The sequence below is a fragment of the Alnus glutinosa genome, chromosome 1 (assembly GCF_958979055.1).
Source record: "Alnus glutinosa chromosome 1, dhAlnGlut1.1, whole genome shotgun sequence".
NCBI classification, from domain to species: domain Eukaryota; kingdom Viridiplantae; phylum Streptophyta; class Magnoliopsida; order Fagales; family Betulaceae; genus Alnus; species Alnus glutinosa.
In genome coordinates, this window is record NC_084886.1 from 7120298 (window position 1) to 7145438 (window position 25141).

The window sequence follows — 25141 nt, forward strand, 5'->3', positions numbered from 1 at the left end:
TTGTTTCTAAATCCAACGCATTAAGAGCAAAGTCTACAGTGAGAGTTATTCAGGATTAGCTTACTAAAAGCAAGCAATGAGAAAGGGATATTGGACAGTGAAACAATTGCAGCTGCTGTTGAATGTCTTCCAACGGTTCCAAGTTTTTGTCTTCATTTACAGTTTCCCTCAACAAGAAGGGAAACCAATAGAAAAAGGCAAACTAAAGAACCATGTCACACTAACCCTTCCAAATATATTTTAAAGAACATCGATCCCCCATCAAGTATGCGCATAAAGATTTGGAGATACAGAAAATATAGAAAGATAGAGAAAAGGCACCACTGTACAATCTAGCCAAAAAAAAAAAGTGATGAACAAACAAGTTTAAACAAAACGTGTATATATACCAAAATTGTCAGTTATGATTCTTCCTTGACGAAAAAACTTTGAGGCAAGCAAAAATCTTCCTCGTGATTCAGGATTTCCATCTCCTCATCATCTGGTTTCTGAAATTTATAAGAAAACAAAAAAGAGCACGATCAGCATGTACACTTTCTCAAAAGCAAAAACATACATGATGTCCAAAAGCAAGGAGTAGAAACACATATAAAATTTCCCTTTCTTTTCTTGTTCTAATGTGGTGGTGGGGGGGATTGTTCCAGAGTAAATATCCTTTGAATGATGCATTTACATTAACAAGTTGGGATCAGCAACAAAAATTCAACTCTACCATTTCAATATTTCAGGACACATTAGGGGCACCTAGAAGAGTCATTGACTTGTTTGCTTGTTGGTGGACGCCTAGAAGGCCTATGAGTGTTTTTTTTTATACTTTGTATCTTTGGATGGTGGCTTTTGTGTCCCTTTGTCGCTTAGTTTTAGTGATTTCCTTGTTCATTTTTCGTTTTCTAGTTAGGTGATTTCTCTTGTATACTTCCGGTGTACTTAGGGGCGCCTTAAGCTTTTAATAAGACAAGTTTATTAGTTATCAAAAAAATATTTCAGGACACATTGTTTTATTGAGAAAAAGAAAAACAAGTTTCTATATCTATGCATATTACTTTTTCTAATATGTCATTCTTATTCTTTCCTTAGACAGCAACCTCCAACAAAAAGCTTTCTACGTCCATCAAGAAACCTACTAACCAACCCTTCACATATGTATGCCTACATCCTCAACCAAACCACACTTCATTTTATGAACATCATGCTGCTCATCAAGCATTGCAAATGCACAGATATCCCAAATCCCATTAAACGAAACGATAACAAGGTGTTTCAATATTTGAAACATGTGAAATGCAAACTTTGATTGAAGGACATAAACAATTTCCAATTTAAATGGGGTTTAAAATTTTTTAAATAGAAAAAGGAAAATGGAAAGGACTTAAAAAAAGAAAAAAAAAAAAAAAAAAAAAAAAAAAAAAAAAAAAAAAAAAGAAGAGAAAGGTTGATCCATTTAATTATAGCATATAGAAATGAGTTTGGAAATTGATGATAACATGGGGAAAGAAAAAGTTAAATATATCATAAGAGCTAATCAAATACCAGCATTTCTAAGTTGTAGAAACGATCCAGCAGCTGCAGGACCTCATCAGAAGAGAAGTGTCGGTCAAAGCTGTGACAAGAGTGTAGATAATTGTAAGAGTATGTGGCAGAAAATGAAAGTTACCAAAATCTATGCTCCAAAAGCTCAGGACAGGTATGAGCAGAAGAGATTTATGAGACAGAACAAACCTTTTCCGAAGAAACTCCATCAAACCATAGAGGACAAAGTGGCGATGTATGCCTGCATGGAAACAATTTATCAGAGTGCTCATCGACTTCTAAATAAACTAATAAGTGAAGAACACAAACGGAAGTTGATTTACCATAATTTCCTAAATAAAAACAAATTAAAATGCTAGAGGCAGCTTTTCTTTACAATATGTAAGTCAATCCTTTGCCAATGCTTATTCTAGTTCCCCTTAAATTGAGTTAGTGATCAGACTCTATATGCACCAGTTGTACTGAGAATTGGCAGGTTCAAACAAGGGATATTATTCAATGAGCTTATTGGGAGTCATTAATAAGCTCTTGTTAGTTATTTTCTTGGAGAAAACTTCACTGCTTGAGCCTTTGCTACAAAATTCAATACTCAACGTCATGTAATAAAACAACATATGTTGCTTATTAGAATCCCATGCTTTTCGGGTAATATGTATAATGTCACAGAAATCTTCAATATGGAGACACCAATACTTAACCAAGGTAAGCAGGTACTCAACTACCACATTTCTCCCAGGAACTGGTATATTCATACCCCTCATTGACTGGTTTTTCAAGGTTAGTGTCACATATATACGACAATGTTGCATTTCAGACCCATCTTCAAGGAAGTATTCAACGCTGATGATAGTTTGAACTGGAAAACTTTGTTGCTATAACTTAAAAAAAAAAATTAAAAAAAAAAAATTAAAAGTACAGTACGATTTTGCTTTGGAACTCAGTGTAAGAGATAAGTGGAAGCCACCAGATCATTCAGTGGCAGAGAAATACAAACAAGAAGCTGATGCCCTACATTAACTGCCAAACACATGTCAGTGCATGCAAAGTTCATTCACGTTATTGTAATTAAATTCTTTTTTTTTAAAAAAAAAAAGTACCTTCATAATTTCTTAGATAAATGAATAATAAATCCCCTCAGTTTTTTAAAATTGATTTTATCTTCATAATTTGAAATGGTCCTTCCATGTGTTTTCCGCCCTTGTTAAGCCACGTCAGCATTCTTTGCCATGTAATATTAAAATAATTATTATTTATTTTTAATAAATACTAAAAAATTAAAATTTTAAAAAACTAAAAAAAAAAATTAAAATCTAAAAAAGAAAAAAGGGGAGGGGGTGGCTCAGCCACACATGCATCCCTAAGGGGGAAGGTAAATTTGCCTTATAAACACATAGAACTTTGAAATTCAAAAGAGAATTTGATTAAACCTGCCTTGTAGCTTAACTGGAGGATAAATTTCCAAAGCTTCTAACAGTCTAAGCTCCAATTCCACCTGTGATTGCTCCTACTTAAGCATAAACATAAGTAAAACAAACAAATTAATTTAATTTGTTTACACAGATATATATATATATATATATATATATATATATATATATATATATATATATATATATATATATATTGAGAGAGAGAGAGAGAGACGTGCCTTGGGGAGAGAAGAAGCAGAGGAAGGGGGAGCTTTGCAAGGAGAATGTACGGACATGCCGTCTTGTTCCTCTTCTCTATCTTTGCCTCCATTGTCCATGTCTATATGTATTTGTATATATATACGTGGGTATAAATATATTCCAAGTTCACACTTCACACAGAAGCGTGGTGTCTGTTTGACTGTTTCGGTGTTAGCCTCAAATATCTTCTTGGATCAAACTGAAAAGGAACAAAGCATTTTCTGTTCTTTCTTGGTTAGGGTTTTGGCGTTTGATCCAAAGGGGACTCCGAGCAAAAAGTGGTAATACTGTTTGGGTGCTGGGCTAGCCCAGAGTTTGTCCGGGTATTGGGCTTTGGGTTGAGCCCGGACTGGGCCAGGAGATCATTCTGAGCTTGTGGACTTTGTGAAGGTCTTGCATTTTCGTCCCGTTTGAAATTGGGTTATATTCATCTAATTCTAGGGGGAATAATGCTATTTATAAAAGATGAGCTCAGCTGCTGTGAACTCGGTGTCCTTCAGTTAAATTTGATTCCATCTTGGTTCGAATAATAAATGAGTTATTCGTAAATATAATAGTATGTTCAAATATTAAATGAGACATGCTCGTATAAATTCGGCTCAACTCAAATAAACTTATATAATTTCGTATAACTTCATTTTTATAAAACCTTTTAGTATTATTTTAATTTTGAAATAAAAACATCTTAAGAAAAGGAAAATTATCTTCGTAATATGATATATATGACTTGAATTATTGTTGATGTGAGTTTAATATTAGATATTTGTGTGTATATAATCGTGTTTGTGAGTATATATGTATGGATATGTGCGTATGTGGGCATGTGACAAACAAAAAAAAAAAAAATTCCCTTGCAACAAATTTCTTTGGTGTTCCTTAATCGGGGAACCAAAATTATATATATCTTTTCTTTTGGTCCATCCTGAAAGGATTTTTTACCTTAATTTAGAGTTCATATAAAGTGCCCGCCTTAATACTTAAAGATGAATTATTCAAAAAAAAAAAAAAAAAAAACTTATAAGATGAAATAAAAATAGAAAAAATTAAAGATGAAATAATACCTTAATTTGCTCCCCGCACTTCTTTCTTGCTTGATTTCTTCTCCAAATCTGTCTTCTTAGGCCTGCAAGTTTAGCACACCCCATTAGCACTCGGACAAGACAAATCCCCGAACATCTGACACGTATACATTCAGAATAAGAACCGCAGCGGTAAGGATGGCACTGAAGGAGGCCGAAACGAAGTCATCTGCAGGAAGCACACGAAAAACACTTTTTACAACTAATGCTCCGTTTGTTTCGACGTAAAATGGTTTCCGTCGTAAAATAGTTTCAGGGAAGTCATTTTTATGGAAAATATTTTTCGCCGAAAGCATTTTTCGATGTTTGGCGCGTACAAAAAATCATAAATATTTTTCATACAATCATATTAACCTATAAAAATTAATTTTTATTCAAAACATATAAATATTAATATAAAAATCATCGATGACGAGATTCGGTCACTGACCGACAAGATTCTGATCATTTTTACTTGATTCCGGCTACTATAGCCAGAATCCGGACAGTTTTGTCGGAATCTGGGATAACCAGATTCCGGCACAAACAGCCGGCCGTTCTGGCCAGATCCGGCCTGCCGGCCAACCGGCTAGAATCCGGCTCTCTGGCCAGATGGCCGGATTCCGGTTAGATTGGTCGCCGGAATCTGGCTGACCGGATTCCGGCGAAGGTGGCCGGATTCCGTCGCCAGATTCCGGCAACATTAACCGGATTTTTTCGGATTCCGATACCGGTAATATTTCGATGGTGGTCGGCTGCTTGAACGTGAAAGTCGACTGTGCCGTTTAAAATAGATCGACCACGTCTGGCGTCTTCGGAAAACGATTTACGCTCCGAAATTTACTAAGCATTTTTGGTAAAACAGAAATCATTTTCCGGTTGACTATTATTTTTGCCCCTACCAAACACCGAAAAATACGAAAATCATTTTCTAGAAATCATTTTACGCCGAAACAAACGGAGCATAAGATAAATTATTCACAAACAGAAAGACAAATAGCCACAAAAGACAACAAGTTTTGTTTGTTAATAATTTTTAGAGTATTTTTTTATTTTAAAAAAATATTTTAATATGGCCTAAAAGTTAAAATAATTGTAAATACTTTAAAAGTATTTACATTTTAAATTATTTGTTAATATTTTAATTTAAAAACAAAAACAAAAGGAAGACGGGATTGTCAGCAGAGTTATCATCAATATATCAATAGCTATATAAAATATTATGGCGACCCATATTATTATATATAATATTATGACCTAATTAACTGAATAACTAACCTTCAAATTTTCAAAAGTTGTCACTTGTCAGTTGGCACCCCACAGTAACAAAGAATTGTCAGATCCTCTCCCCAACGTCCACCTACCTAAGCTTCAATCCACATATCTTCCTCTACTTTTCCATTAATTTTCCTCGCAGTTGTTTAGCATCTCAGATTCTCAAGCAATTAATTATTTAACAAAAGGAGGTTTTTTTTCCTACTTATTTTAAATCAATATCAGATTCTTACAAACATATTTAAATATGTTACAACACAAATTTAACTTACCCTTTAAATTATAATCCAATTTTCAATACTCTCTTAAACTTTAAAAAGTTACAATATATTATTCGTTTAGTCCTTTCTTTAAGATATTTTGTTAAATTCGATCCATTGTTTGATTTAATCCTAAATCCTAACTGTATGTATGGATGACATTACAAGTTTTTAAAAGATGGCAACTCGTTTTTGAAAGTTATTAAAATTGAGAGGGACTATTACAAATACAATAAAAATAAATAAATAAATAAGTGAAGTTTGTCCAATATTTTGATGAATGGACATAAGTCAAAGTGTACAATTGGACGGCGGATGACATCGATGAAGTCGTGTGATGGAGACTTGAAATCTGAAAAATTACACTCCACGACTCCATCGTTGTTATTTTAGACAGGGATGTTCCTTTTCTTTAATCGTTTGAAGGGGCAACGGCTCTCGTGCGTTCCGAAAACGCATGAAATCTTGTGGCTGTCTCTGTAAATACTGAATAGGATTCTTCTGCATTTGTTAGTTGAAAAGCCTGAAGCCCTAATAACTCCTGTTCGCACCTAACTCTTAAACAACACAACAGCTCTTTTATAAATTAAGCTAAAAGACAAAAAGAATCAAAAACACACCCACGCTCTCTCTCTCTCTCACTCTCCATTATCGAAGTCCATGAGCTCATGATCACTATTTCCAAGAACTCCCATAAGTTATTTTGCTGTAACTCGATTGGGTTTCTGTTGTAACAGAAGCTTTTTTGGGGTTTCAGATTCTTATCTTCCCAATGTTCAACCACAGTCACTGCTTTGTCTAATTTTCCAAACCAAAATCCATCGTTTTCACTAAATCTTTCCGTTGTCAGAAAGTGGAAAGAAAGAAAACCCACTAAGAATTCAGGCCCTTCAAGCGTTTTCCTTACCAAAATCCCATACAGTTTTCTCTTTGTATCTCTGTGCATACAATGGCTTCAATTACCAACCCGTTTCAATCTTCGATCCAAACTTCACGATTCTCTTCACTATACTTATCACCCAACAGAGCTACAACATGTCATCTTGTGCTCAAGACTCGGTCAATGACTTCTAAGGCCGCACGCTTGGCGTTTTCGCCGTTGCCGGAGAGCCGGGCACCTCCAACGCCTGTTGAATTTCCCGGCAAGACCTTGAGATTTTCCGGTTGGAATCAACTGTTGAGGCGGCGAGGCTCTGTTGAATTTCCAGTCGTGGCAGCTACGGCCGCGGATGCGGATGGGTCAAAATCATCACTCTCCTTTTTTCTTTTTCTTTTTTCGTCAGTGAATTACTTCACTCTCCGTTTGGGTGCTGAGACAATGGAGTAAAAAAAAAGTTTTTCTTGTTTATTTCTTTCTACATGTAATTTCTCAGTAACCAAACGGGACTTGTTTTGACGGGTGTCTGTGTTTGTTTGATACTAATATCTAAAAGTTCAGGTATGCGAAGCCTTCTAAGAGCTTTTCTGAGAAATTTCCTGTGCTGGTCACCGGTTTCTTTTTCTTTATGTGGTAAGCTACCAGAGTATGTACATGTGTGTGTTAAGACAGTGATTCGATTTATGCCCATTTAGTTTGTAATATACAGTTATGTAACCATTTGAATGTTACAATTTGAAGAACAATGGCAATAGTTCGGAATTAATTGTTGAATTTGTCATTGAAGACATGGTCAACAGAATAGTTTGATCGTGAAAACTATATCAGGGTGCTAGGAGACAATGCAGCTTTATATACAGATTGCAATATATTCTCGAGTAAATGCACATTGCTGCAGAATATGTTAACGTGGCTCTCAAGTTTTCTTTCCATTTCATTGTGATAATTTCATATTTTCTTTCCTTTGTTTCTTCACATGATTAACATGTGTATCGCACTAATTAGTCACTAATTTCTTTATTCTTTCTGATTGTGCTGTCAATTATTTTGACCATGTAGTTGAGGGTAAATTGCAGTAACCATAATTCATACATGCCCCTGTCATTGCAGGAGTGTGTAGATGCATGTATACTTGTGAAAATGTTTTCCAGTCCCAGATGTAGGCATTCATATTTAATGTAGCTTAAGCCTGAATTGTCCCACCTCCCCCCAAGAAAAAGAAAAAAGAAAAGATCATAACAATGAAGGAAAAGAAGATGTAGTAAATTAACACTATGCTTTTCTAAAGTTACTGACTAAATAATTGCACTTTATCTCTGTATGTTGACAGTTTTGTGTTTTCTGTGCAGGTACTTCTTAAATGTCATCTTCAATATACTCAACAAGAAAGTCTATAATTATTTCCCGTATCCATAGTATGCTTCTTTGACAACACTGAAATTTCTCAATAATTTTTGTGGCGTTTGAAAAATTTCACCGCTAGTAACAATTTGAAAATCTTCTACATTTTTGCAGCTTTGTTTCTGTTGTACATCTCCTAGTTGGAGTGGTGTACTGTCTTGTTTCTTGGGCTATTGGTCTACCAAAACGTGCTGTATGTTTCAATTTCTTCATGTACTACCTTCTCTGCTCCAGGTACATGCATTATGGCTTGCACTAATGACATTGTTTTCCCCTGTAACCAGCCAATTAATAAGGAGCTCTTGACACTACTAACTCCTGTTGCATTCTGTCACGCCCTTGGACATGTCATGTCCAATGTATCATTTGCAGCTGTTGCCGTATCTTTCACACACACTATTAAAGGTATAAAAATTTGGGGAACAAATGTAAAAGTTTCTTATGATAATCTCATTGATATTTTCTGTTTGTTGGTCTCTATGAAATTCCTTGGACATATCTCTGAATGTGAGCATACATGTGTCTGTCTACATTTTTTAGTGTCGGTTGCCAGCATCATATGTTCAACTTGAAAGGACGCTGTCCCATTTTCATATTACTGACTTTGATGTCCTAGAGCTAGGGACTATCCCACTCAACCCAAAAATTAAAACCTTGTTGTGATTGTAAACCTCCTGCTTGGGCTAAATGATGGTGATGGTGTGAGTTGATTTTGTTGATATTCATTGGTGTGCGATCTATCATTTGTGCGGTATCATGAAACGTATTCCTGCATAAGTTCAGGAAAAGGAACTGCAAGTAGATACAACTATTGACAATTTTTGCATTTCCTTTTATGTTTTAGTTTTTCAGTAAAATTTGTACTTTCTTTTAAATCCGTTAAATTTATTTGATGTATATGTTGTGTGCATGCCTCTTTGATCAATAATACCTCAATGAGTTTGGTAAAGTTGAGAGACAATCAAGTTTATGATAGTTTTTAGTTCCTAACTAGTCTTGATGTTTTTTCTGCAGCTCTGGAGCCATTCTTCAATGCTTCTGCTTCTCAGTTTGTTTTAGGCCATCAAATTCCCTTGTCCCTGTGGCTCTCGTTGGCCCCTGTTGTTTTTGGTAACTCTTTAGACTTTGACTATTCCATAAAGCTGATACGTAGGATATATTACTCAAACCTGTTAGTAATCTTGTCAAAAACTACATGCATTTGTATGTGAGTTGTGTGTGTGCATCTATGGATGTGCATGTGGAGCCAATTTCTCAAGCTTGACAATGCCAACTCACCACTTAAATCTGAATGCAGTATGGGTTCGGGTTTTATGTTTCATCAACTGACCATTGATGCAATCTTTAACTTTTATTTTAGGTGTATCAATGGCATCATTAACTGAACTTTCTTTCAACTGGACTGGTTTCATCAGTGCAATGATTTCCAACATAGCTTTTACCTACAGGAGCATCTATTCAAAGAAAGCAATGGTAAGAGCTTTCAGTGAGTATGGTACTTGCTCAGAAGTTAGTTCTGTTCTTCATTTTATAAGCTCTAGAGTGTAGTTCCAGGTTCAAGAGCCCTAGTTATTTTTTGCTGTTTGGCCTAGTTCAAGAAGCTGGATGTTGATGTAAGGATTCCGTATGAGAAAGCAATCCCTATTAAGAGTTATTGGCTAATGCATATCCTTGTGTCAAAATCTTTTGCGATCACAGAAATCTTCTGAAAAAAATAGAAAAGCATTTTTTAGAAATGCCTTTTAGATGGAATGATTCGTGTGAGTTCTAATCAAAGCTTTCCTTTAATACAGCTTCGTGTGATGTGTTAAATGACCCCTTTGAGATTTGGTGACAAGGCATTTTTGAATGCAGTTGATTAAAGTGATGTCTTTAGTGTTACACAGCCAACTGTGGTCAACTTTATGTGAAACACCATAGGCTCTTGTCTAACAGGATTACCAAAAACCCCTAAGATCTTACTAGATACCATACTATGTACAACAATGTTATCAATACTTCTAACGGATTTGATATTTTGCAAGAGAACTATTATAATTGAATTCACTCCCTAAGAACATCAAGATTTCATAGTTCCAATAAGCAACTTTTGTGTGAAAATATGGGATAAAATTAAGTTGAGGGAACACATTTAGTTCTTTTTGCATCCATTTCTCCAAGCTTTCTAACCAATACTTGATTTTAACAGACAGGAATGGACAGCACAAATGTGTATGCTTATATTTCAATTATTGCCCTCTTGGTTTGCATCCCACCGGCAATAATCGTAAGTTAACTAGTCACAAACATTATGTAAGTTTTTATAAGGCCAATGTTTCACTAAAAGTTTATGTACATAACCATGGGAATTCTTGGGTTTCTTTCAGATTGAGGGGCCCCAACTTATGCAATACGGTTTTAAGGATGCTATTGCCAAAGTGGGTCTCTACAAATTCTTGTCAGATATGTTCTGGATTGGCATGTTTTATCACCTGTACAACCAGGTATGCTATCAGAATGCCATGTTCAGCTGCTTCTTTAATCTAAATGTATAGGAGATCATTTTGTTTGATATACCTTGAAGCCGACCACTCAGCTTTTCTGATTGGTTTCATCTTTTTTTTTTCTGGGTTTGCGAGATTACCCAATCTCCATAACATCAGTTATGCACTTGGTTTGGTTCTTGATTAGCTACTCCTTCAGGACCAATCAATGTGGATATTGGAGAATGCTATCATATGAAAAGACATTAGTTATATAGTAGGTAATATAAATTATAAAATTAAGGCATTTATCTCCTCTTATGACAACGGGCGAATACGCTAAATAACACGTGTCTCTATTTGGGATCTTTAACCAACCTGTGTACTTGTCTTAGTGTCTGGTAGAAACATGATGTGACTCAAATTTGAAGGGTTTCTGCATTTTCTGAGACAGAACTTTTCCATTCCTCTGCCTCCCAGCTTGATTGATAAGGTATGTTGTTGTAGCCCCTTTTTCTGTTCACTAACTTCAGGTTTGAACTTTGCAGATTGCTACTAACACCTTGGAACGGGTTGCACCACTTACACATGCTGTTGGAAATGTATTGAAGAGAGTTTTTGTCATTGGGTTCTCTATCATTGTATTCGGTAATTGCTCATTGCTTATTTATCTCATTTATATGCAGTGTTAAACAAGCAGCTCAGAATTTCAACATCAGAAATTTTAGATTTGACTAGCTGCATATTATGGTGCAAAATTTTGCAGGCAATAGGATATCCACACAAACTGGGATTGGTACTGCCATCGCAATTGCGGGTGTTGCCATCTACTCCCTAATAAAGGCAAACATTGAAGAGGAAAAACGGGTAAGATATCTATTCTATTTGTAATACTTGGCCTTCATTTGTGTGATTGACCGTATTTAACGGAAAATTTATCACGCATTAGGTAGCTCATTAGAGCATGTTTTAAAACATGATTTTTTTTTTTCCTGCATAAATTGAACCATTACAAACAAGCATAATTGTGATATTCAATAGAGATTAGGCTATGCTATCAGATTGTGAAATATTGACTTTGGCCTCACAAATATTATATTCCATTTCCAGAAGGCTGCTGCAACTCCAACATCGTAGGGGTGAACTGTTGGATTGACTAAGCAAACCCTGTATATTAATGAGGGTAGTGAGGAAATCCATATAAAGTTGTTGAGTGAGATCTTCAGAGCCAGATTTTACAGAGCTGGTGCTGCTGTTTAATTTGGATGCTTCAACTTTTCAACCTTTTGGTGGTTGCTTCCATTAAAATAACAGCTCTGAGAAAATGGTGAACAGAATAAGATCGACACAGAAGTTCGATCACAAATTCTACGAACTCAGTTTGTATTTTTAACTTCTTTGCGTTATTTAAATGTTGTAACATTTATCAGATGTCACAGAAAAGCTCCTTCAATTTGGTCTTAAGATTCTTGTCGTAAACAACCTTTTCGGAACTCTAATGCACATTGTCTCTCTTTCTCTCAACTTGATCAGTTTATGTTAGAGATGGATTTAGGGTGAGATAGGTTTAGCAGTTGAGTTAGAATAGAATTTTAATTAAATTAAGATGTGGATTTAGTTAATTTTATCATTATTTTAAGAAGATATTCCCAACACTAATGTGAGTGATGGATTTAACGTCGCCATTTTTTCCGCAGAGGCAGCGATGGTCAGTCTCCCAACTTCATCGTTTCGACCATTAGCTGTCCGATCAAAGTCAGCCACTATTCTCCACCGTCGGCCAAAACCCTGAGAAAAACCACCAACCCAAACACCCAAAACCCAACAAATTCTCATCACCAAAAACATCGAATTCCCACACCAACAAAACCCATTTGAATTTCCACGCGGAGGATCCTACACAATACACACGAGCGAAGAGATGTTTAGGAAAGCTCAAAGAATCACGAATAGTCCATTTTTTATTTTTGTTGATTCGGATTCTCTTTCTAGCTTTATGACCTAAGAGAACTGATTCCCGTACAACACTTTTACAACAAGTGTATAACAGCCCTTTCACATGGGGTGGGCTCCACAGTGTGTGGGGTCCACTCCATGTGAGAGGGCTGTTGTACACTTGTTGTAAAAGTGTTGTATTTCTATCATTTTTCTATGACCTAAACGTTTTTCTTTTTGTTGGTAATAAAACGTGTAAATTGTAAGGCAAATTCGAACAAAACATACGTGAGGATATTTTAGGAAGAAATTAATTCCGATAGGATGCTTCAAAGGTATTTGGGTCCTCTCTAGTTTGTTTGAATCCTTGTAAAAATAAGGACAAAATTGTCCAAAAAAATGTGAAAAGACAATTTTGTTTTCCACTTCAAAGTAAACCAAATATGGGAATCTCATATTCTCATAAATTCCATCAGATTCCTAATCATTCTCAAATGTAAAAATAGTCACAATTTCTAAGAATCCAAATTCGTAAATGTTAGATTCCGAAATCCAACCGCTAGGCTAATGCCATGTTTTTCACAAATCGGAGAGAATCAAAAAGAAAAATTCAATATCACAACTTTCTTTGTTCGAGATGTCTCTTACCAAGCTCACCTCTCAAAGACTTATCTATGGTTTGGAAGACAAATATTATCATATTCCTAATCATTCTCAAACATGAAAATGGTCACATTCTTAAGGATTCCAATTTCTAGACATCACATTTTTTGAAATACGAATGTCAAAAAGAATGTTAGATTCCGAAATCCAAACGTTAAGTTAATGTCACGTTTTTCATACAGCAAAGAATCAAAAACAAAAACTCAATGTCAAAACTTCCTTTGTTTGGAGATGTCTTGTTCTAGAAGACTGAAGTAGCAACCACATATCTATCTTCCAACCATAGACGAGGCTTTGAGAGGTGAGCTTCAACAAAATGGAGGCTTATCAATAGTGGAGAGAGTTTGCTATATTAACTTAAAAGTATCGGTCGGGTTTTTCACAAACCCAACCCCCTGTTATTGATTTCCACCCCGATATAGGTTGGAAATCAAAAAACTATTACCAATCCCCAAACCACTCCCCTCATATAGGGTTTTTTCTTTTTTTAGTCGAAGAGATTTACAGATACCACCCTTGAGCTTCAATATTGGTGCCAATTCAATTCCTATATTTTTAATTGTTGTATATTTTGATTTTGAACAATTAACCTCCTAAATTAAGTTTAGTGAAAAATCAAGTGTTCTGTTAATATTTTCTAAGAAACTCTAATCGCCATGTCATTGATATTTTCGTAAACGAAATTATTACAATTCATCCCCTCATGGCCTAAAATTTCAGCTACATGGCCAACCATCACCCCACCACTACAATCCCCTCCGCGCCTTGACCTGTCAAAACCCCAAATAACACCACCAAACCACTCTCACCGCCTCCTCTCATTCACTGATAATGTTGATGGCTCTGAGCTTCTTCCGGGACAAAAACTCCGGGAGCCTCAAAGCCAATTTAAAGGGAGAAGCAAACCCAAACACCAAGCAGGTTAATTGCATTCCATTATTGCATTTCAACGGCCGCAACAAAAACCCACCAAATATTGACAGGGAAATGGAAAGCCTACTCCAAATATTCTAAATTATTGGGTTTCTCCTACGATTATTCGTCAACTTTCAAACCCTACTCTCTCGTTTAGCAAGTCACTGCCCTCTAGTTTTCCTCAGAAAGCACAGAAAGAATACATTAAACAAGGAAAAAACAAGTATAAATAAGGCTGTAGGTGGCTCTGACTCTAATACCTCCTGCCAACACTCAAAATTGAGTACTATCAAATCATTTACAAACAAGGATGAAATCTCATGATTCTCATTGGAAGACAAAGCTAGAGAACTTGTGAACTTGGGGAACCAAATTTTCAGCATTGAGATTTTCCAGACCAAGAAGTGGCCGACCTGCAAGCAGAAAAATAATCGTTAATGAGCAAATAAATGGTCCATCTATGATACCCAATTTAATGCTCCACACATGTTAGTGCTCTTTTCTAGTGAAAAACAAGTAGTAATTATCTTTCATACCAAGACGGAATACATTCAAGAGAATTATTGGACCCCCCCTAAAAAATTAAACCAGAAATGAAAGTGACATGATTTTTTTAGGTATCAGATACGATATTCTGAACAGTCAAACTCATCAGTTACAATTATCAAACCATCCAATTTTCTAGGCCTCAGTTTAAACAATATACTTCAAGTATAGCCCAAATTGGAAATAACTCAGCTGTACGTCAGCAGGACTGGTCAAGGCAATAAGAATACTACTCCCCCTTCTTTAAGTATCCTTACCATCTGTCAATTTACCTATCTGGCAAAATCGGTGTTGTAACGAATATTAAACAGCATGTCCCTGCGACTCTCTGTACCCATTCGAAACTGGAACTTTTTAGCCAGGGAATCCACCCGGTCATCACTCTCATAGTCCATCTCACGAATACAACGCCTTCTGACCTTTTTAAGTGTTTCTTTTGACGGTACAAATCCAGCAGTTACCTGCCCAACAGATTTATTACACATGGCATTAGCTTCTTTCCAGAGATCAGACCAAATTATCTAAACAAAAACTGAATTATGAATCAAATAAAAAACGCACTTACCATCTCGTCAATCACAGAGAGTGCAGCTTTTGGATCTCGGTTGATGAGATGAGCGTCAATAAGCAATGAATATGACATTGCATTTGGTTTAACACCCAAACTTACTAAGTGCTCAAACACCCTCAAAGCTTCAAATGTCTGCAAAAGAACCAGAAAATTAACTGAGCAGGTGTTGTTTCTTGTATGCGTGTGTGTGTGTGTGAGAGAGAGAGAGAGAGAGAGAGGAAAGTATAGTCCTAAAAATATCCAACCTTCTTAAGCCTCCCAAATGCGTACATCAGAGCATTGTATGAATGAATATCAGGGGTCAATCCAAAAGTGGAACCAATTGCCTCAAAAGTTTGGTAGGCACGATCAAGGTCCCATATATTTGCACAACCTAAAATTACGCAATTTAGAGCAGCAACAGACTTGTAAGGAGGATCTGCACGGCTTAAATTCTCCAGTTGAAAATATACCTGAGGAATATAATAACAATACAGATCAGCAAGAAGCTGTATATGGATAAATACACTTAACTAGAAGATTCAGCTCCTACTACACAGCCACTATAAATCACGTGCATACTATAATCTATTCTAGTCTGATGGTGTACCAATCTTGGCATACAATAACATGGTCATTGATAAGCAGAACTATCAAAATTAACAATAATTAACGGAATAATGGATTGAACAATGAATTAAAGTCAAAACACAAAAATGAACTAAAGCCTCCCTCTCTCTCTCTAAATTACAAATTGAAGTTATGTTAATTCAGTTGCTCTTTTCTTGTCTACAAAATGTTCTTGAATGTTTGTGATTATCTTTACAGTGCTAATGTTTGTTTTTCTTAGGGTTCTGCACCTTTGCAGGTGACATATTGTTATTTATTTTGATTATTTTACTTGGAAACTAATTCCCTCAATGTGTGCCCTGATTAACTTAAAAGAGATTGAGCTCAAGCTTGAGCTTGACTTGGGCTACCTTATCTTAATCGAGCTGAGCTCGAGCTGAGCTTAAGCTGAGCTCGAGCCCACTAGAAATCCTATTGAGCTGAGCCTGAGAAGCACAAAGCTCAGCTTGTTTACACCCCTAACAAGAACCAAAAATATTGGATTCTTTAAATACATGCAATAGAACAAATTTGATGTAAATGCTCAATTAATATGCAGCAGAACACCTGAAAATATTTAAAAAATAACATAATTAAGATGCTATGCATATAAGCACTTTCTTCTCATGAGAGTGCTAATTAATAACTTTCAAAGATGGAAAGACATACTGAGTCCAAAGTCTCAAAACCCTTTTTGGAGCATGCCACGGCCAATGGATATAAAGAGGTAAAGGGAGAGAACATTTCTTGTTCTGCTTCTTTATCTGAATTACCGTAAGTTGACTCAAATTCATTTAGACTACCAAAAGCCCTCTGCAGATTGCCCAATGAAGCAAGGGCGTGTATCTTTCCAAGGTAAGATTCTGGGTTAGGGGCTTTCTTTTGACGCAAAGAGCGTCGTAGGATTGCCCATGATGCATCCAGAAGAGAAGAGTTGTAGGTTCTACCAGCAGTTCCAAGCGCCGATATAACTAATCCTTCATCTACAGAAAGCATAACAGATGGCCTTGCTTGCTCGCCACGAGCAATCCATTTGGCCATAAACTCCAGTGCATAGTATGCTAACTTGCTATTATCTTCTTGCATTGCAATTTCTGCAATATAGTAGCACAAGTTCCAGGAAGGACAAAGAGCTTTGTTCTGATCCATTGTCTGACAACACCAATAGAAACAGCTACAGATAAGAAACATTAAGCAAAAAGTGTACCTCCTCACATGGGATATTCGAAGTATTAATCAAATCAGTCATCTACCTTGCACCTCTCAATAATTGACAACAATGTATCCAGCCTGCCCTTATTAACACAGCTCTGCACACATTCAGTAAACACGTTCGTTGACAGCATATAACCAGATTTTAAAGCCAAATCTAAATATTTCAAGGCAGCATCAATCTCATCCGTCAAAAACAGCATGCCAACGACCAACTCATATGACTCATTATCAGGCAGAGATTCTTTCCCTGTCTGCAGCATCCTGATAAAACAATAAGTGAAGATGATCCATCAAAAAGTCAATGCATATCTGAATTCATATATATAAGTACTTTCTCTTTGACACTATCCCCAAAGGAAAAAAGTAAAGAAGGAAAATCCTTACGCAGTATTTTAGCTTGACAGTTTGTTCACACAAAACAATCATAATGCTAGTTCCATAAACTCTGATGACTGGTTTCTTTAGTTGTTCAATGTGTAAAATAATATGTCAAATTTCAGAATCTTCTTACATGTTGTCTCATAATTTTATTTTATTTTCAAGAAAACAAAAAAGTCCCTTTTACATACTGCATGAAAATGCCATTGAAAAGGGTGTTGCTGCTGTTCACTTATGAGTTTCAATCCAGACAACTTTATATACTGCATGAAAAGGCCATTGAAAAGGCTTCTGTACCATGACGCCCACATGTGAATTCCAGTGGAGACAAGACTTACATGGTTTGAAGGGCATTTTACCAGTATTTCACCCCCTTGGCCTTTTCAATGCATTTCTTTACTTATTTTAAGAGGATGAAATTTTTTCATTTTCCTAGAATAAAATTACCAAACCGACACAGAACTTTATTTTTTATATTTGTAGGGTATTTCCATAATTGAGTTGGGTCTAAAGCATTGTGGTGGTTCCTAAGAGTTCTACGCATGTTTTCTTCTTTTTCTTCCTTCTTCTCACCTGGCCCTGTTTTCTTTAGCTTTTCGTCAAAATACAGTAATTCCATAATCCTTAACCTTCTTAACCAACACCATCATTCCAACAAACCAAAAACCTTATACAGCTGCAGCCCAGAATTTCCTGCAGCTTAATACTCAATTCTACAAATAGCAAACTTCAATCTGATTCATTACCAGCATTTGTCATAGCTTTGATTTTAACATCAATTCTTACAGATACCCACATAAAGTGATTAATAGTCTTTGTGCTTGTTGCATCTAGAATATCCGAACTAGCAATGACCGAAAGGAGCTGTATGGAAATATCAAGCCCTGACCGTAACCAGTTGCTCAGTCATCAACCCCAACATTAAATCAGACAAGATAATCATGCATTCCAAAGTTACAAAATTAAAACGCCAAGAAAATATATAACTCAGCTTCATAGAATAACAAGTCGAAGCAGTAAAGGCAATGTATACAGAAGTGCGGTTGCTTTATCCATGATTCATTCGGCATACTAAATAAGTTGTGATGGACTAGTGGAGAGCCATAAAAACCACCATCTAAGCCCACGTGTAGTTAGTTACCAATAAGGGAAGAAACTTTAAACAGAAACAGTACTACTCAGCAATTTCATTGTTTAAGCACAAAGACGATCATAATCAGCTCAACGTAACTACATGCCATCACATATGTCAAATAGAAATCCATACACAGTTACGCACATAAACACATACATAACAAAACTATCCAAACATTGCGAGCAAAAACAAAAGATTGAAGGGCTAACCGTTCGAGCAATTTGGTGGCGGCGACGATCTCCTTGGCCTTGTACATGGCCTTGAGGACCAAGTTGAAGGACGCCGTGTTGGGGAGGACCGCGTAGTCCTCCATTTGGGCCACGAGGTCGAGCAATTCGGCGGCCGAGGCGTTGGTCATCAAGTTGGCCGTCAGGTAATGGTTGTAGAGGTTCACATCAGGCTTGTTGGGTTTGCCGGCCTTGTCCAGCGACCGAATCCAGTACTCGAAGAGCTGCTTCATCTCGTCCCAGCGCTGCGAGGTCATCCAATCGGCAAATACATTCATCAAGCTCTGGACGTCTAGGGTTTGGGAGAGGGCCTGGATGCGAGAGCTCTGGGGCTGGTTGAGGAAACCTAGGGGGACGAGGGACTGAGTGAGGGACGCGTTGGGGATGGGGCTCCGCCAGTTCTCATTGTAGAGAGGGCTGCCGGAGGCCGGGTTGGGAGGCAGCGGGGTGGAGGGCGAGGGCGGATTTGGGTCCGCGAGTTGGGGCTCCTGGGAGAGGAATGTGGAGGTGGTGATGGTCTTGAAGAAGGGATTGAAGTTGGAAATGGCGGTGGATTTGATTAGTGTTCTGGTGCGAGTGAGGATCGCCATTTGAGAAGCCATCATTGATTGGGGGAGCTTCCTTCAGCAGAGGTGTCTACTCTCAGTACGTTTCATTTGTTCTACATCCAGTAGGCATTTTGCTTAGGGTTTTGACTCGAGAGGGGTCTGAGGGGCTGGGGGGTTATCGCCCGATCGCTTTGAGAGGGGTGATATGGTAAATCACAACTATGTCTCTAAGATGAACAAAATTAATATAATAAGGGAAAAGTACACATAACCCCTTCAAACTACCACTCAATTGTCAATGTACCTCCTAAACTACCAATTGTGTCAATCTCCCCCTTTAAACTATCAGAAAATGTCAATGTCCCCCCTAAGACCAACAAAAAGACAAAAATGACCCTAATTTTTTTTTGAATAAGACAAAAATGTCCTCATAAATTCAAAAAAAATTAAAACTAAAACTAAAAAACTTATAAAAATTAAAAATTAAAAATTAAATTAAATTAAATAAAAAACGAAAAAAAAAATATTTTTAAAAAAAAAAAGAACAAAATTTTTAATTTTTTTTTTAAAAAAAGTAAACAAAAAATAACTGATTTTTTTTTTTTTACAAAAAAATCAAATGAAAAAAATAAAAAAGAAAAACCAGTTTTTATTAAATTAAAAAACGAAAAATAACAAATTTTTTTAAACAAAAAAAACAAAAAGTAACAGAAATTTATTATTTAAAAAAAAAAAACAAATGAAAAAAAAACCAGTTTTTATTAAATTAAAAAACGAAAAAGAACAATTTTTTTTAAAGAAAAAAAAAACGAAAAAACAAAAAATAACTGAAATTTATTTATTTATTTTAAAAAAATAAAACAAATGAAAAAAAAAAAACCAGTTTTTATTTAATTAAAAAAACGAAAAAGAACAATTTTTTTTAAAAAAAAAAAAAAGAAAAAAAAACTGAAAATTATTATTTAAAAAAATAATAAAAAACAGTTTTAATTTTTAATTTTTTTGTTGGAATAATTTTTTGTTATTTTATATTTTTTTAATAATTTTTTTTAGTTTTTATTTTATTTTAATAATTTTATGAAGGGCATTTTTGTCATTAGGGGGACATTGATATTTTCTGGTAGTTTAAGGGGGGAGATTGACACAATTGGTAGTTTGGGGGGTACATTGACAATGATGTGGTAGTTTGAGGGGGTTATGTGTACTTTTTCCATATAATAATTATACTTTGCTTTGTTTCTTAATAACATTGTGATAACATAAAAGGGTTTTCTATTATAGTCTTATGCTTGAGAGTTGAGATTTGAAATTCAACTGTCAGCATTTGGAAATTTTATGAGATTACAGAATTAGCTATTGTTAATTCATTTTTTTTATATTATACTAAGAAGAAAATTCATTTTTTTATCTTTTTTTAATGTTAAAGATGTTTTCATTACAAAGTTAAAATAATAAATTAAAATGAAGTTACGTGAATTTGGCTCGTTTAATAAACAAGCTTAGAAATTTTTCAAGCTATATTCGTTTAATAAATTAACTGATCTTAAACCTATTCGAGAGCAACTATGTTCATTTACAGCCCTATCTATGCTAATCTAAAGCCTAAGATTCAAGAATGAAAAGGAGACCGATGCAAGAGGATCGAACATGAACAACTTCATTATTCAATCTCATACTCGACAAAATGTGTATAAGCAAGCAAACTCATGAAGGTATTAATTGTTATAAGCATTGAGCTCACTCTCCTTCTCGACATCGTCACACTAAGCATTAGACAAAGGCCAAATCTTTGTCTTGGATCTAGGATGAAGATGAGTTCTTCGTCTTCTTTCAGTTTTTGCCTCCAACATTTTGAAAGCAGAGGGGTGTAAAACTGGTCGATAATCGGGTGCCAACTGATTTGATACTCGGTTAGCAATAACCAGTAGCCAACCCTACCACAGTAGTTACTAGTTTTATAAAATATTGAAATCAGTTATAACTAGTAACTATATATATATATATATATGTATTTTTTTAAAAAAAAAAACTAAAATAATAAAATTTAGAGTCTTACTCTTTTATTTTCATTCTAATTTAGGCTAACATATTGGGCCAAAAAATGTTGAAATGCCTTTAAATGGCTAAAAATGTATAAATTAAGCCAAAAAAAAGTAGGTCCAATACTCAAATTAGGCTCAAAAGAACTAATTTTTTTTAATTTTAGTTATCGGTCATGATAATTGGGTACCAACCAGTAACTGCTGATTATAAAATAATCAATTACGGGGATAAGCTCAATTTTACTCGAATTCAAAAAAAAAAAAATAATTAAACAAACCGAACTTAAATATTAAAATACTAAACTCGATTATAGCTCTAAGTGCAGAGAAATGGGGGTTTATAATAAAGGGGTGGCGGAGTCAAAAACCAACTTCGCCTTCAACTTTTGTCCCCAAGGCAAATGGGCCATCACCTCAACCTCTGCCGCTGTTGGAAGCTGCCCCGCGCGGGTCAAAAACAAGTCGGAAGCAGGCCGGCTGTCTGGAATCTTCTCTGCCTGCACAGACCTAATCTAAAGCTCTCCTGGCCCATCATCTGACCGATGAAGTTCTGAATCTGAAAATGGACCTGCCTATTTGAGCCTGGCCAGGTTTCCAATGCAAGCCAGCCCAAACCTCCATGCGAGTCTGCCTCCCTTGAATTGTGAAGACCAAAAGTATGGGCTGGGCTGGGCTGGGCTTGAATAAAGCGTGTCTCATTGTGCACCACATGTATAATTCTGAAAGAACAAGGGATCAAGGGGCCATGAAAGAGCTGAAACTGGGTAATATTTCCCATCTACTAGCCATTATTTTGACCATCGGATTGAATTGATTAAATAATCACATATCAGTTTAATTAATTGTTTTATTAGATTCGATTCCTAGTTTAGAACACCAAACAGGTGTGATATGCCCCAGAGAAGTTTGTACAGAAGCGAAGAGTTCACGATAATCAAACACTTGTAAGGCTAATCTACATTATCTATCTAAAAATAAAATAAAATAAAATAAATCTACATGATCTGATGATGGCCACGTGTCTGGATGTCTTTTATTTTGCCTAGACTTTCATAACCTATTCAACCCACCGACCACCATTAACAAATTATTTAGAGACATTTTACGAAATCTGGAAAATTCATTGAAAAGCCTGATCCAAGTCCCAACAAAATCTGTCAGCCAAACAAACACGTGCACGCTGCCCTAGTTTTAGTTTCGGTCAGTGGTCACTTTTTCCAACTGACGTACCAATTAATTAATAAAAAAATAATTTTTACACAACATAAAGTGCGCAACATCCCTAACTAATATTTTACAGCACTAAACTTTCTTACATTTTTCAGAGCCGCCAACCCTTCAATTTTATTTTATTTTATTTTTTTTACCTATTGGGTTGACCGAACCTGTCCCAGGCCAAATTGGGTGGCCGACTACCTCAATTTTTTTGTTTCTCAATTTTTTTTAAATGAAAATTTAATTTTATGTAATTTTTATGTTTTAGCATTTGATATAAAGAAATGTTACACACATTCTTACTTTTCAACATCCATTTCTTCATACTCTCAAGTGACTTTTAAAATCACAATTGAATTAAAATTCAATAAAGATCTATATCAAAGCCAATTGTAGTTTTAAAAGTCACCTAAATGTGTGAAAAAGTAAAAATATATGTAACATTACTTTTTGATAAAGCATAAAACCATAGGTTTCACTTGTGATACATGTCGACTCCATAGGATATTATGACTTCTTTAAAATATGTGGTGATTTTAAGGTGTGACGTGAATTTTCGTAAAAGAAATTAGACAAAACTTAAACAAAAGTATCAAGTGGATATTTTGATTAACGACACGTACTATTTATGATACTTTTTGAAATCAAAGCAATCGTTTGATTATGAACCTTATCACAAGTACTAAATATCATTTTTAACCCAAAAAAGGAAGAAAAAAAGAAGAAGGCAACGACAAAAGATCCACCAAAATCAATCGGTGTGACGCGTGAAAAATAAAGAGAAACACAAAATCTGGACCTGGCCTAAACAGCATGTAATTAAGTACTATCCAGAAGAAGCCCTTACACATGGGTCCAGACTCAAAGGCAACTCGTGTTTGGCAAGCGTCTCAATCCCACGTTGATTTTAAATTCCCTTTTGTTCATAGTAATGAAATACGTGTTTGGAGAAACAAAAATCTTATTCGTTCGGGTCACTTCTTTTCTTTTCATTCTTAAAAGTCAACTCATAGCAGGTTTTGTGGATCTTTATTTTGTTTTTTTTTGTGGATCTTTATTAATAAAAGATGATGAACATATTAAATTCATATTTTTTTTAAAGTTTAAGGATATAATTACAAAAGTGATAAAATATCATACGTGACAAGTGAAATTTTTCTCATTTTAAATTTAATCAAAACGTAAAGACCGTATTCTTGAAATTAAATCCAAATTAAATGAAAATTAAGGTTGAATATATACATATATCCTTATTTTAATATGGAATGTTATGAGCTGTGGTTAAAAAAGACAGCTTTCCATGATTCCATGAATATATGTAAACACATGTCCAGGAAGATAGAGAGGAGAGGAGAGGGGAGGAGGGCATCTTGGGGTGTGAATGTGGTCCATTTTATTCTCTCGTTTGGGCCGGTAGGAATTTCAATACCCCAATCAAATACTTTTTTGACACTTATCAAATAAAGTGATTCAAAAGCAACCACAGAATTTCAAAGAATACTTGCGAGCATTTTTAGCTTTTGGTTACCACCAAACATCTTTGCTTTTATGACCCCATCCCAAATAAAAAGCCAATCTTTTGATTAGGGTCTTCTAAAATTATTTGTCCGAATTTAAAAGAATTTAAACAAATAAATATGTGAGAAACCAATTTTGAGATTCACCTAACCAAATAAAAATTGGACTGCCCAACTACTTATCCGGTCATGTAGGTCTCATAAGTAGTCTCTCACAATCACCTATCCGAATTCTATCAAATTTAAACAAATAATTATAAAGAATCATAATCCAAAACCTTTGATTAAACCGGTTCCCATGTGTACTTCTCATCATTAGTTATAATTCTCTATTTATTGCTGTTGTAGGTCCATTGACTCCATCATCACCTTAATGATTGTTATTAAGATTTAATCAAATCATTCAATTGATCTTCTCAGTCACCTTAAACTTAAGTTAAAATTCTGATTCTATATTTTAAAATTTTTAGAATAAGTTATGATTTACGTAACAAATGATTGATTTGGTTCTCAACAGAACAAACAACCTCCTACATACCTTATGATACAAGAAACCTTTTTTTAGATGAGCAAATAATTTTTACTCGCCAAAAATAAATAAATAAATTATTTTTTAAAAAAAAATAGAAGAAGATTTTCAAAGTAACCTGAAACTTTTTATGGTACGATAAATAGAGTGAGGTGGCTTGGAGCTGTACATAGGTTGAGTATGTCCCCTAAAAGGCTAAAAGCCAAATCATCTGCAATTACTCATGAACGAAAGGCCAACCAAAAATGGACGAGAAATTAATAATATTTAAAACTTAGAGAATATTGCCTTTGGGTTTGTCCGTTGGGTGCCTTTCTCCAAATCAACTTGAGTATATTTATATATATACCCCCAATATTTCATCATTTTTTTTAATTTTGCCTTCAAAGTTAAAAAATTTGTAATAAACCCAAATAAAGTTTTTTAATTTTCCAATTGAGCCATTCCGTTAGATAATTTCGTCTTCCCTAATAGAAATTGCCCCACGTGTGATTTTTGCTCTCAACTTCACCAAAATGTCCTTATGTTTCATGTAAGCCACCCCAACCCCTGGGAATGGCTGCGTGGCCATTTTTGAGGTGGTG

The 25141-nt window shown here is 35.3% G+C and overlaps 3 protein-coding genes across 4 annotated transcripts; 1 reads left to right on the forward strand and 2 right to left on the reverse strand.

The window, feature by feature from the left end:
- Positions 1 to 215: 215 nt before the first annotated feature.
- LOC133869397 (uncharacterized) lies at positions 216 to 3455 on the reverse strand. The gene is made up of 5 exons (XM_062306390.1): positions 3179 to 3455; positions 2962 to 3034; positions 1720 to 1771; positions 1531 to 1600; positions 216 to 488 (listed from the first exon to the last, which is right to left on the reverse strand). Exons 1-5 carry the CDS (start codon positions 3275 to 3277, stop codon positions 402 to 404), a joined length of 381 nt encoding a protein of 126 aa, XP_062162374.1. The 5' UTR covers positions 3278 to 3455; the 3' UTR covers positions 216 to 401.
- Positions 3456 to 6312: 2857 nt separating this feature from the next.
- On the forward strand, positions 6313 to 12057 carry LOC133869419 (triose phosphate/phosphate translocator, chloroplastic-like). The gene is made up of 12 exons (XM_062306412.1): positions 6313 to 7032; positions 7232 to 7303; positions 8020 to 8085; positions 8186 to 8264; positions 8356 to 8476; positions 9086 to 9181; positions 9432 to 9544; positions 10260 to 10337; positions 10438 to 10554; positions 11082 to 11181; positions 11300 to 11400; positions 11644 to 12057. The coding sequence occupies exons 1-12, from the start codon at positions 6743 to 6745 to the stop codon at positions 11668 to 11670; spliced, it is 1260 nt and encodes a 419-aa protein (XP_062162396.1). The 5' UTR covers positions 6313 to 6742; the 3' UTR covers positions 11671 to 12057.
- Positions 12058 to 14046: 1989 nt separating this feature from the next.
- Positions 14047 to 19439, reverse strand: LOC133869406 (pentatricopeptide repeat-containing protein At1g26460, mitochondrial). 2 transcript variants are annotated; one of them, XM_062306405.1, is made up of 7 exons: positions 18689 to 19439; positions 17005 to 17227; positions 16421 to 16903; positions 15409 to 15615; positions 15158 to 15295; positions 14865 to 15053; positions 14047 to 14459 (listed from the first exon to the last, which is right to left on the reverse strand). In XM_062306405.1, the coding sequence occupies exons 1-6, from the start codon at positions 19309 to 19311 to the stop codon at positions 14865 to 14867; spliced, it is 1863 nt and encodes a 620-aa protein (XP_062162389.1). In that variant the 5' UTR covers positions 19312 to 19439; the 3' UTR covers positions 14047 to 14459. The 2 variants fall into 2 exon arrangements, with proteins under 2 accessions (XP_062162389.1, XP_062162383.1); XM_062306399.1 differs by having other exon boundaries at positions 14850 to 15053.
- Positions 19440 to 25141: the final 5702 nt, after the last annotated feature.

Excerpts from the sequence above, each read along its gene's own strand:
- LOC133869419 (XM_062306412.1), top strand. The coding sequence starts at position 6,743 with ATGGCTTCAATTACCAACCCGTTTCAATCTTCGATCCAAACTTCACGA. Across the intron at positions 7,304-8,019 it reads GGTTTCTTTTTCTTTATGTG|GTACTTCTTAAATGTCATCT; the intron begins GTAAGCTACCAG and ends TTTTCTGTGCAG. Across the intron at positions 9,545-10,259 it reads TCTATTCAAAGAAAGCAATG|ACAGGAATGGACAGCACAAA; the intron begins GTAAGAGCTTTC and ends TGATTTTAACAG.
- LOC133869406 (XM_062306405.1), bottom strand. The coding sequence starts at position 19,311 with ATGATGGCTTCTCAAATGGCGATCCTCACTCGCACCAGAACACTAATC. Across the intron at positions 15,616-16,420 it reads GTTTTGAGACTTTGGACTCA|GTATATTTTCAACTGGAGAA; the intron begins GTATGTCTTTCC and ends TATATTCCTCAG. Across the intron at positions 15,054-15,157 it reads TCTCTGTGATTGACGAGATG|GTAACTGCTGGATTTGTACC; the intron begins GTAAGTGCGTTT and ends TCTGTTGGGCAG.
- LOC133869397 (XM_062306390.1), bottom strand. The coding sequence starts at position 3,277 with ATGGACAATGGAGGCAAAGATAGAGAAGAGGAACAAGACGGCATGTCC. Across the intron at positions 3,035-3,178 it reads CTGCTTCTTCTCTCCCCAAG|GAGCAATCACAGGTGGAATT; the intron begins GCACGTCTCTCT and ends ATGCTTAAGTAG. Across the intron at positions 1,772-2,961 it reads TCCTCCAGTTAAGCTACAAG|GCATACATCGCCACTTTGTC; the intron begins GCAGGTTTAATC and ends GTTTCCATGCAG.